Below are 11,688 nucleotides of genomic sequence, written 5' to 3'. Positions count from 1 at the left end.
AGGCATTTGCATTCTCAACTACCTCGATGACTGGCTCATACTGGCCCAGTCTCGAGCGCAGTTGTGCGAACACAGGGACATGGTACTCAGCCACCTCAGCCGGTTGGGGCTTTGGGTCAACTGGGAAAAGAGCAAACTCTCCCCCGTGCAGAGGATCTCTTTTCTCGGTATGGAGTTGGATTCGGTCAATCTAACAGCACACCACTCAGTAGAGAGTGCTCAGTCGATGCTGAACTGCCTGGAGTCATTTCAGCACAGGAGGGCGGTCCCACTGAAACAGTTTCAGAGGCTCCTGGGGCATATGGCACCTGCTGCCGCTGTCACGCCGCTCGGATTGCTTCATATGAGACTGCTTCAGTGTTGGCTTCACAACCAAGCCCCGAGATGGACTTTCGCCAGACTTTCAGCCTGTGGTCGGACCTTGCCTTTCTCCGGGCGGGAGTTCCCCTAGTGCAAGTGTCCAGGCATGTTGTTGTCTCAACAGATGCCTCTGCCATAGGCTGGGGGGGCCATGTGGTCGAACCTTGCCTTTCTTCGGGCGGGAGTTCCCCTAGTGCAAGTGTCCAGGCATGTTGTTGTCTCAACAGATGCCTCTGCCATAGGCTGGGGGGGCCATGTGCAACGGGCATGCAGCATCAGGCGCCTGGACAGGGCCTCGACTGCAGTGGCATATCAACTGCCTCGAGTTGCTAGCAGTATGGCTTGCTCTGCGCCGTTTCAAATCGCTGCTACACGACAAGCACGTACTGGTCCGGATGGACAATACTGCGACCGTTGCGTACATCAACCACCAGGGCGGTCTACGCGCCCGTCGCATGTCGCAACTCGCCCGCCATCTCCTCCTTTGGAGTCAGAAGCATCTGAGGTCCTGGGCAAGCTCAATCGTGCAGCCGACGAGCTCTCACGCTGGCCTGCCCATCCGGGAGAATGGCGACTCCACCCCGAGACGGTCCAGCTGATCTGGAGACGCTCAGGTAGACCCGTTTGCCTCTCTGGACACGTCCCATTGCAAGTATGCGTTTCCCCCAGTGAGCCTTCTCGCACAGACACTGTGCAAGGTCAGGGAGGACGAGGAGCAAGTCCTCTTAGTAGCACCATACTGGCCCAATCGGACTTGGTTCCCAGAACTGATGCTCCTCGCGACAGTCCCTCCTTGGCATATTCCTCTGAGGAAGGATCTCCTTTCTCTGAGAGGGGGCACTCTCTGGCACCAGTGCCCAGGCCTGTGGAATCTCCACGTGTGGTCTCTGGATGGGACGCGGAGGTTCTAGGTGGTCTACCTCCAGCAGTAGTAAACACCATCACTTCAGCTAGAGCGCCCTCTACAAGACACGCTTACGTGCTGAAGTGGAACCTGTTCGTCGACTGGTGTTCTTCCTGGCGGGAAGACCCCCGTAGATGCCCGATCGTGGTCGTGCTCTCCTTTCTGCAAGTAGGGTTGGAGCGAAGGCTGTCTCCCTCCACCCTCAAAGTGTATGTCGCCGCTATTGCCGTGCATCACAATGCAGTGAACGGCAAGGCCATGGGGAAGCACGAGCTGGTCATCCGGTTCCTTAGGGGCACAAGGAGGCAGAATCCTCAGCACCCCAATTTGGTACCCGCTTGGGATCTTCCCTCGGTCCTGACAGCCTTGAAGGAGGAGCCCTTCGAACCCCTGCAGTCAGTAGAGCTTAAGTTTCTGTCGCTAAAGACAGTGGTCCTCACTGCACTGGCTTCGGTCAAGAGGGTGGGGGACCTGCAGGCATTTTCGGTTGACGATAGGTGCCTGGAATTCGGACCGGCCGACTCTCACGTTGTCCTGAGACCCTGGCCCGGATATGTGCTCAAAGTTCCCACCACACCTTTTAGGGATCAGGTGGTGAACTTGCAAGCGCTGCCCCGGGAGGAGGCAGACCCAGCCCTTGCTCTGCTCTGTCCCGTTCGCGCTTTGCGCAGAGCTTCAGGACCTCAGACCAGCTCTTTGTCTGCTTTGGAGGGCAGCAGAAGGGAAAGGCTGTCTCCAAACAAAGACTTGCCCACTGGATAGTGGAGGCTATAGTCTTAGCATACCAGGCCCAACGGTTACCGTGCCCCCTCGGGTGAGAGCACACTCAGCGAGAGGCGTGTCATCTTCCTAGGCACTGGCACGTGGCACCTCGATAGCAGACATCTGTAGAGCTGCCGGCTGGGCGACACCTAACACGTTTGCGAGATTCTATAATCTCCGTGTAGAGCCTGTGTCCTCCCGTGTACTTGCCTCAGGTGGCCAGTAACACTAGACCTGCTCGGTGTCCCCTCTATGGACCAGATATGTGTGCTTAAGTGCTTCTCAGTTCAGTTTCCCTTTTGGTGAACACTGTTGAAGTTCCTCCCGCACCCTCGGCGGTCAGGCGTGGCGGAGCTCTAGACGCCAGGTCCAGCACTCGTGTGTATGCCCAAGGTCAGCCCTTGTGCTGGGCTAGGTGCCCGTGTGTAGTGATTCCCCCTTTGGGTGATCCCACATGTTTATTCTTCCACGGTATGGCTCCCCTCACGGTAAGCCCGTGTCTTTCCCTGAGAATTCCCTGCCGTCTCTGCTACATATTGATCTCACCCCAGGCTGGCGGAGTCTACCACAGGGACTTTCCATATGTAGCACTGCCCTATGGCCAGTCCATATGTGTAATTTCCACATAATACCTCCTATATGCAGGATGTGTTCTACAAAAAGGGGCGCGCAACCGCTGTTTGTGCCGTAAACAAATTCTTCATGTCGCAAAATTCCCATGGCTTCCTTCATAAAAAAAAATTCTGCAGCAAGTTTCAAAAAGAGTTCCCCACATAATAAATATGACATGGCAAAAAAAAAAGTGAAGATTATCACACTGCCAATCAATCTATTATTGGGTTTTTAATTATTAACAGGGTACTCTCTACCAGCTGAAACACTGAAACATCATCTCTGTTGACTGCCATTTAAAAAGATCTCCTGACCGTTTCAAGACGGCAGCGCTGTTCACTTTGGAGTTCCAGCTGAGAAGTTACAAAGTAACAGTTTAGCACACAGCTGACACTCTGCAAGACATACCAGCATAATCTGTCTGTCCCACAGTGTGTGCACAACAACTCCATCTAGTGACCATAAAAATAAAATGCAAGAGAGCTTAATTTTTTTTTCAGTATGAACAGTGAACTCGATGATCTTACCCTCATATCTATGCAAATTAATGCACATAAAAAAAGTTTATAGACGTGTATATTTGTCAGCTTTGTGTTCTATACACGTTTTACAACTAAAATTAATCTCTCATAACCTATTGTGAATCTCAGGCATCCATATTTTACTATAAGAGCAAGCATACAATGTTATCATTTATATTCATTCATGCATTAATGCATGGTTTGGTATAATTTACCTTTCTAATACAACAATATAGAGTAAGGGTAGAGTGAGGTAAGCGAAGCGGTCAGTTTTGTTATCATAAAGACAGACAGATATAATACACTTGGAGACGTTTATTATATCTGCCATGTAGAAATGTATTTTTAATAAGAAACATGGTTTGAGCATAAAAGATGCTTATTTTTTATCAGTCATATGCAGCTATATTTGATGGGCCCTTTATTAACATATTGACAAAAATATTTGATTTTTCTAGATTAATTGGATGACACTGCCTACCCCACCCTCCCCTGTACGACAGAAAATCAAAGTAACCAGTATTTATTATTATATTCTTTTATTGATTTGTAAAACATTTGACCAATATTACATGAAATCAGAAACATGAATTTACAATACTTTATGATGTAAAAGAAAAAAAAGAAAACAAAACAGGCCATTTTTAACCGTTTCATGAATGGTCATATTCAACTGGTTTTGTCCTGGTGAGCAGGCATACTACTGTTAACCTGTAAACAGCTAGCATTTGTATTACAGTTTTCCTTACGATACCCATTCACTCAGAGACAGAAGTGCTTCTGCACTTATGAGCCATTTAGTGCCACAAACTTTCTATTGATCTCCTGTCCAATGGTGCCCAGACAGAAGAGGAGAGGTAAAGAGCACGTCTCTCTTCATTTTCTCTGTCACAGACGACTCTGTCACCGATTGCAATCCATCATCTACTCCATTTTAGGATTGACCTGGCATGAGGTATTGACTGTAGAGCGTATATGTGTTTTTGTACGAGGTAAAGCTTGAGCAAGTGTGATTTGTAGAGTAGATGATGTCCGCTTGACACGTCACTGTTCAAAAAGAGAAAAAGAGAGAAGGCCATGCTCTGACAGGTTTTGTGTAATTATTTTTGCGGAGCAGCAAAATCCAACTGTGCAGTCAGAATAAAGAAGGGGAGGGGCCTGAGGATGGCCAACCAATCCCAGCAGCAACTGAACACTGTCAATCATGGAAGTGTGTGACCACGCCTTAACAGCTCTCAGCTCTCTTGTGGAGGTGTCTGTCTGTCTGTCTGTCTGTCCATCCATGTATGTGAATGTTTCAACGTGTCAAAGAAAGCTAAAGATACAAATACTGTACACAGATAATAATAGTTTTAAAAAATCTGATAAAACAGCTGTTATGGCGTTGTTGTTAAGTGATATTCATACATGAGGTACTACTGGGTTGTCCATGTGAGCCACTGCACAGCAATAAATACAAACATGAATCATAAAAAAAAAATACAAATCAAATGTGTCTGTTCCCCAGAGAGGTAGTTTGTTATGGTTACATTTTGGACTCGGAAAAGAGACCAACATCAATTTCATCTTCGTCTTTCTCATGTCTCGCCATCATCATCATCACCATGCATACTGTATATTTTGCAACTGTTTAGACATGACCTGTTGTCCTGGTTTGTCTGATCTACATTTATGGTAATTGCTGCAGGGATATTCTCACTCGTTCATCACGAAATCAGAACGAAACAAGTAAGTGAATGATTACAAAAATGCTCAAGACTGGAAGATTTCATAGTTTTCCAGTTTAAAATTGAGTGTACACCCTCATTCCACAAAGTACTGAGCAGCTTAGTATAGAGAGAAGGCATGAAGACGATAAAATACACGAAAGAAAGCAACAAGATCATGAAAGAAAATTTATATATATATATATATATATATATATTCTGAGTGACCGCAGTTTCCAGGTAGTTCAGCTTACATGATCATTAAATCGTCGACCCAGTTCCGACACCAAACTCACACCTACAGACAATCTTCATTAACTATGATTAACTCTCATACCACAGAAAAGTTTTTCCTAATGACCCTGAGCCCTGACTGAGAAGACGATTCATACGAATCAGACGTGATTAAAAAAAAAACGAGTTAGTGGAGAAACCGGAGAGAACGAGATATATAAAGCAACACAGATAGCGCTCTGTAAGCATCAGCCCTCTATTGCGACTCAAGGAGCCCTTGACGACAGTCTCGCCAATATCACTTACAGATATTATACACAGTGGAGAAAAGGACTCTTACATACTTAAAAAGCATAAAAAGGTAAATTTAAATGAAGAACTGTGAACAGCTGAGGCCAAGCTAAGGCAGTTGTGTTTGGTTTAGAGGACACAATGCAGGCAGTGGCTAGTGTGACATTAACATGGTGTCCAAAGACATGCAAAAAAAGTCTATACAATAAAAATGTCTATACCAGGGTTGGCGAACGTCGGTCCCGGAGAGCCGCAGCTCTGCAGAGTTTTGCTTCAAACCTAATCAAACACCTGAACAAGCAAACCAAGGTCTGAACGGTAACTAGGAAGCTACAGGCAGGTGAGTTTTAATTAGGGTTGGAGCTGAACTCTGCAGGGCTGCGGCATGGTCTATACCATGGCCGACATGGTATTAGGTGTCTGTAATTACAGTTTAGATAATAATAACCAGCGTAAGACAAGAATGTGCTGAGTTGTGTTATGCTGTAATTAGAATATGTTTTGAAGGACCTCCCTGTGCCAACAAAATATAAAATATACCCAGGTAGCAGTTACTGATGATAAAAATTAAAATCATAAATTATCCAGCATGCTGCTTTTCGAGTTATTTTAAAAACGTGAGAATCAAATAAGTTATTTCCCAATCAAAGCCATACAAACAGTCTCCCAAAACCTGTCAGGAAGATACACGGGTCATAGTTCACTCCAAAATTAAGTTTTTTTTTCAAAAAGTGCCATCAAGTATTCCAATTATTTTTATTTATTAAGAAAATGTTTTTTGAATACCATAATATGAAAACAATACTCATTAACGTAATATGAAGAAAAAAGATACATTATTTAAAACGTAAAGAATACATAATTGTAATATGGATGATATTCATTATTATATTAAGAGTAATTAAAATTACATTCGGGGAGATTTTTTTCTTTTGGGTTGAAATATGACCCAGGCATCTTTATTTTAGCAGTGTAACTTGTGTGAAATGTACTATAAATAAAAAATGTATATAAGATAAAAAGCATTCAGGGTTTGTTTCATGATAGCTAACGAAGTGTAAAACTTTGTTAGGTAAAAATGTAATTAGTTGAACTAATCTGAAAAAGTGTTTCCAAAAAAAACATGAATGATGGAATGCAAGAGTTGAGAAATATGTAAGCCAAGGAACTTCACAACACTGTAAAGAAGGGAGGTAATGCTCTCAGTTCTTTAAAACATAATCCATGATTCCTGTATGCCTGCATAAATGCAGTTAGACCGCAGTCTTCGTTTACATATTCATCATGACCAGCCAGGGCTGTAGGGTCTCCCTCTGCTAGATTCTACCATTAGCCACAAGAAGCGCTTATATCAAACTCTATTTACACTGATTTGAAAAGGTTCGAATATAGATACGGAGTCTTATTTACAGGTTAGCTGAGTGGCGAGTGCTAATGCTGCACTGACCACTTTGCAGAGGCGTCAGGTTATTGGCCAATCACAGCACAGGCAAATAACAGTAGAGAAGACAGCCATTGTTCAGCAACCTATCAGAGCTCTGGAGGCAGAGGAAAGGGAGGCGGAGCTGCCGTTTGATTGGTTAAGTGGCTAGGCGAGGGGGTGAGTTTGAGCTGTGTGCTTGCATTAGTACTTTTAACCCTGTGCATTTAAAGGCAGGAGGTGAAGAGACAGGACATCAGCAGTAGTGGACAGCGCTTTGGGGACCATGCAGAGGTTTAGAATAGGACCGCACACTCACACACTCATCCTACACATGCAGTGTAATACTGTTGGCTATAGATAATACAGTAAAATATACTGTATCGAGTTGCCACAGTGAAAAACACCATGACCATATTACATTCTAATGAGAATGTCCTCCTTACATACAACAAACAAACAAACAGACACATCTATGGCACTCCCTAGCCGATCTGTAAATGATGAGGGAAACACACACACACACACACACACACACCACTCACAAACTTTGTCCTGGAAACTCTGTATGCGTTTAAGGTGATTGTCCGTACATTCACTCCACAACCCTCCGGGTCACGCCGTTTGACCCGCACGTCTTGTTCCGATTCGGGTGAAGTTGCTAAGTGACCTGTCCGCCGAACACCTCCAGCACCAGAGGGGTCAGCTGCATGCTGTGTTCGGGCTGGAAAGAGAGGGAGCGGTACTGTTTGGAGTGCTCTTCGTTCAGGCTGCGGAGGTCCGCCAGCTTCTGGATCATCTTAGCATAAAGCAGACGCCCCCCAGGGTGATGCGCACAGATGTACGCCTGCAGAACCTCAGATATTCTGTCCTGCAATGCTTCCACTCGCTCATGGTCCTGCACCCCGGGCCGGTCTATGAGCACACAAACACAGACAAGTGAGATTCCTGGTTGCATGTATGAAGTCTCAGTCTGTCTAATGCTTGGTGCATATGGTATATAAAAGCAGACCTGGAGACAGCAGGCAAATGGCCATCAGCAGCACATGTTCCTCCTCATGTAGGTTGAGCTTTTTCAAGCCCACCTGAAACTTCACCAGAGGCTCCAACAGCTCCAGAGAGTGTCCAGCTGCGCCCACAAACAGACAAAATCAGGAGGATTTCATTAGGCTCATTATTAACGGAGACTAACTACAGGCGTTGTTCATCACATCGACTATGGACAATGTTTGATAACCAGAAAGTGACTTATTTCATTTGTGACCCTGGACCACAAAACCAGTCTTAAGTCGCTTGGGTATATTTAAAACAAAACAAAACAAAAAAAAAACATTGTATGGGTCAAAATTATTGCTTTTTCTTTTATGCCAAAAAATCATTAGGATATTAAGTAAAGATCATGTTCCATGAAGATATTTTGTAAATTTCCTACCGTAAATATATCAAAACTTAATTTTTGATTAGTAATATGCATTGCTAAGAACTTTTGGACAACTTTAAAGGCGATTTTCTCAGTATTTTGATTTTTTTTGCACCCTCAGATTCTAGATTTTCAAATAGTCGTATCTCGGCCAAATATTGTCCTATCCTAACAAACAATACATCAATGGAAAGCTTATTTATTATTTATTCATGATGTATAAATCTCAATTTAAAAAATTGACCCTTATGACTGGTTTTGTGGTCCAGGGTCACATTTTTGAAAAATATAACTACTGTTTTGTAATTACGTAGTAATATTGATTATTATGTAATAATTATTATAATTAATTCATCATTCATTTAAACAATTTCATGAAACAACAATAATCAATACTTTCATGTATTGATCTATATTTATGCTAATTTCTAATGTTAACTTGTACATATACAGTTTAAACATTTAAAATGAATTAAATAAACAAGTATGAATTAATGTATAACATTAACTTATATAAATGCTGAAAAAAAATATTGTTAATTATTAGTTAATCATACCTAATACCTAATGCTTGTGAAGTACTATATTCTTTTGAAACAAAATGTCAGTTTTGTTAGTTTTATATTTTGTCAAAGATGTGAATACATTTTTAATCTTGGCTTAGTGTCCATATTTTTTGGAGCCACTATATGGTCTCCATGCATAAGACTGGGATAGAAAGTAAAATTAGTTTGAGAAAATAAATTTAAAAAATTCACCTTACACAACTTCAACAAAATTATCAAACCCTCTGCTGACATCAAATTAATTGCAAATGAAACCTTCTCTTTGCAATATACCAAGTAAACCTTCACAAAATATGTAACTATTCAGTGTTATTTTTGTATGCTATTATATTAATTATCAATTTTTTAAATTAGCTTCTAATTTTAGATTTTCAGTTTCTTTTTTGTAATTTTGCTTTGTAATTTTGTCTTTTTCTAAATATTTCTATTTAGTTTCTTTTTATTTTATTTCAGTTTTATTATTTTTAATACATCAAACATATTTTATTTCAGTTAGTTGCCAAGGCAACATTTATCATTTTCATTTAAGTTTATAATTTTTATTTCAGCTTTATTTCAATTAATACAATTTAATTTAGTTTTAGTAAACAATACCAAAAGTGCAACCACTGCTTGTCAACGCATGAAACAATGTATTTCTGTTTGCGTGTACCTTTCGTGACATCATTTACGCAGTATTTAAACTCGGGTCCTCCACAGCTCCAGCTCATGTCCTCCAGACTGAAAGACTGGTTGGACCTGAGCATGATCACTTCTATAGCACTGGACTTGAGCAAAGCAATCTGATCTTCAGCTGTCAGCTCTCTGAGACACACAAACAGACACAAACGCACACACGTCGAATGTTGGCTCATGCTGGATTCTGTGAATGGCAGATGTAGAGGGAGTGGGTACATTCAGTGCGGATAACATAACACTCCTATGGTTGCCACAGCAACATGCGGTCCATAATGCATATGCATGTACGCACTTTCTGAGGAAGCTCAGAAATACATGGAATTGCACAGAGGCAGGCAAGAAACATGTACTGAGAGTGACAATCTATAAGGTCAAACCTATTTTTATGTTCCTGAGGAAATTAAATAGAGGATAGTCATGTTAAAATTAGCCTGTTGGGAAAACAATGGAAATTTCCACAAAACAAGCCACTAAAATGGATGAAAGGAATGAGGAGAACATCTTTGCTCAGAACCCACAAAAATCTACATTTGAGGCCCTGTGAAATTAAAGGCATAATTTACCCAAAAATAAAAAATTTGCTTTACTCACCCTCCGTCCATTTAGGATGTAGGTGACTATTTGTCTGTAATTAGGTATTGACATAATGTATACTGTTTTATATTATTAAAGGGGTGGTTGCTTGCGATTTCACTTTTTTAACGATTGTTAGTGTGTAATGTTGCTGTTTGAGTATAAACAATATCTGCAAAGTTACGAAGCTGAAAGTTCAATGCAAATGGAGATATCGTCTTTTAAAATTCTGGCAGTTTAATGCCTACAAAAACGGCTGGTAGGGACTACAACAAGTTACTTCCCGGGTTCATGACGTAACAAACCCAGATAAACCCCGCCCTGGGGAAAAGGCTGCAAAGGGGGCGAGGCCATGCTGCGCTACTTTAGAGAAGAGGAAGAGAAAACGATTCTTCTAACGATTCTAATGGATTCACAAGTTTCAAAATCAATGTTCAAAAGCAGCGGTTCTTAATACTGTTCCTCGTGCCCGCTGCTCTGCACACGCTCTTGCATCTCTCTCTCTCTCATTCAGCTCAGCTCCAACAATGAACTGTTACAATTATACACTTATTTTCACATAGCTATGAGAAGCGTTAAACATGGACGTGCGTGCAGTTGCCGTACTGTATTAAAGCTTTAATCAGGATAAAACCGTATATTAAAAGCTAACATACGCAGTAGCATTTACAAATAACAGCATATCTAAAAGTATGAGACAACAACAAACAAAAAACATAGGCCTACCATTAAAAGCCGTGCTTGCACAGGTTCTGCACGATCCTCTTCAATAATATCCTCTGCTTCTCAGTCGGGCTCAAACTGATAAGCGATATTAATGACGCTGTTGTTTACAATACAACCGGAGTGCATGCCGCTGAGGTGAGGGGTGGGACGTTTAGACACGCACTAGAGGCGGTTGAGCCAATCACAACACACTGGGCTAGATAACCAATCAGAGCCCATCGCCTATTTCTGAGGGCAGAGCTTCATAAAAGCAGGAAATGATCAGTCATTTCTCAGACAAGGGACAGAGCGGTGTGGAATAAAGGTAAATTATGTAAAAAATAATGCCTTTTTTAAAAACTAAGCATTAACACACGTTAGACTGCACCCCATAAACACAATCAAGACTAAAAAAACCCCAGTGAACCACCCCTTTAAGCTCTTTAAAAACAGTATTGTGAAACATTATTACCATTTAAAAATAACAGTAGTATGTCAAAACGCAATTAAAGGCATCAGTTTCTCTGATTGAGAGAAAAGTCACATAACAAACGAAGAGAGAAACAACATTAACTGTCTCTCATTAGTTAGGGAGCAGTACTTTACCTGTTTCTCTGTCCTCGCTGCTGCAGTTGATACAGTGTCATGATTTTTGTGTTCATCCACCAAACACAGCACACAGATACACCGGTGATCGGTACGGCAGTAAACTTCCAGCATTTTATCATGTTGAGGGCACATCATCTCCTGCAGTCGTCCAGTGGCATCCATAAGATTTTTCTCAGAGAAGGGACAGAGCGGTGTGGAATAAAGGTAAATTATGTAAAAATAAATAAATAAATAAATAAATAAAAATCTTTTTTTTTTTTTTTTAAATGAAGCATTAACACATGTTAGACTGCACCCCATAAACACAATCAAGCCTAGAAAAAAAAC

At 41.8% G+C, this 11,688-nt stretch overlaps 1 protein-coding gene across 1 annotated transcript in view; it reads right to left on the bottom strand.

Annotated features, from left to right (window-relative positions):
• Positions 1-5,274: 5,274 nt before the first annotated feature.
• Positions 5,275-11,688, bottom strand: part of vdrb (vitamin D receptor b) — a 25,169-nt gene continuing 18,755 nt past the window's right edge. Inside the window, exons 7-9 of the mRNA XM_016467192.1 lie at positions 9,449-9,600; positions 7,823-7,939; positions 5,275-7,725 (exon numbers count right to left, since the gene is read on the bottom strand). Of these exons, the coding sequence (XP_016322678.1) occupies positions 7,472-7,725; positions 7,823-7,939; positions 9,449-9,600 (523 nt within the window). The 3' untranslated portion in view covers positions 5,275-7,471. The remainder of the gene's footprint in view (positions 7,726-7,822; positions 7,940-9,448; positions 9,601-11,688) is intronic.

Source organism: Sinocyclocheilus anshuiensis, unplaced genomic scaffold, assembly GCF_001515605.1.
Source record: "Sinocyclocheilus anshuiensis isolate Anshui unplaced genomic scaffold, SAMN03320099.WGS_v1.1 scaffold44, whole genome shotgun sequence".
In the NCBI taxonomy this organism is placed as follows: domain Eukaryota; kingdom Metazoa; phylum Chordata; class Actinopteri; order Cypriniformes; family Cyprinidae; genus Sinocyclocheilus; species Sinocyclocheilus anshuiensis.
Note: the sequence above shows the minus strand (reverse complement) of the source record. Positions and strands in the feature narration are given on the sequence as shown.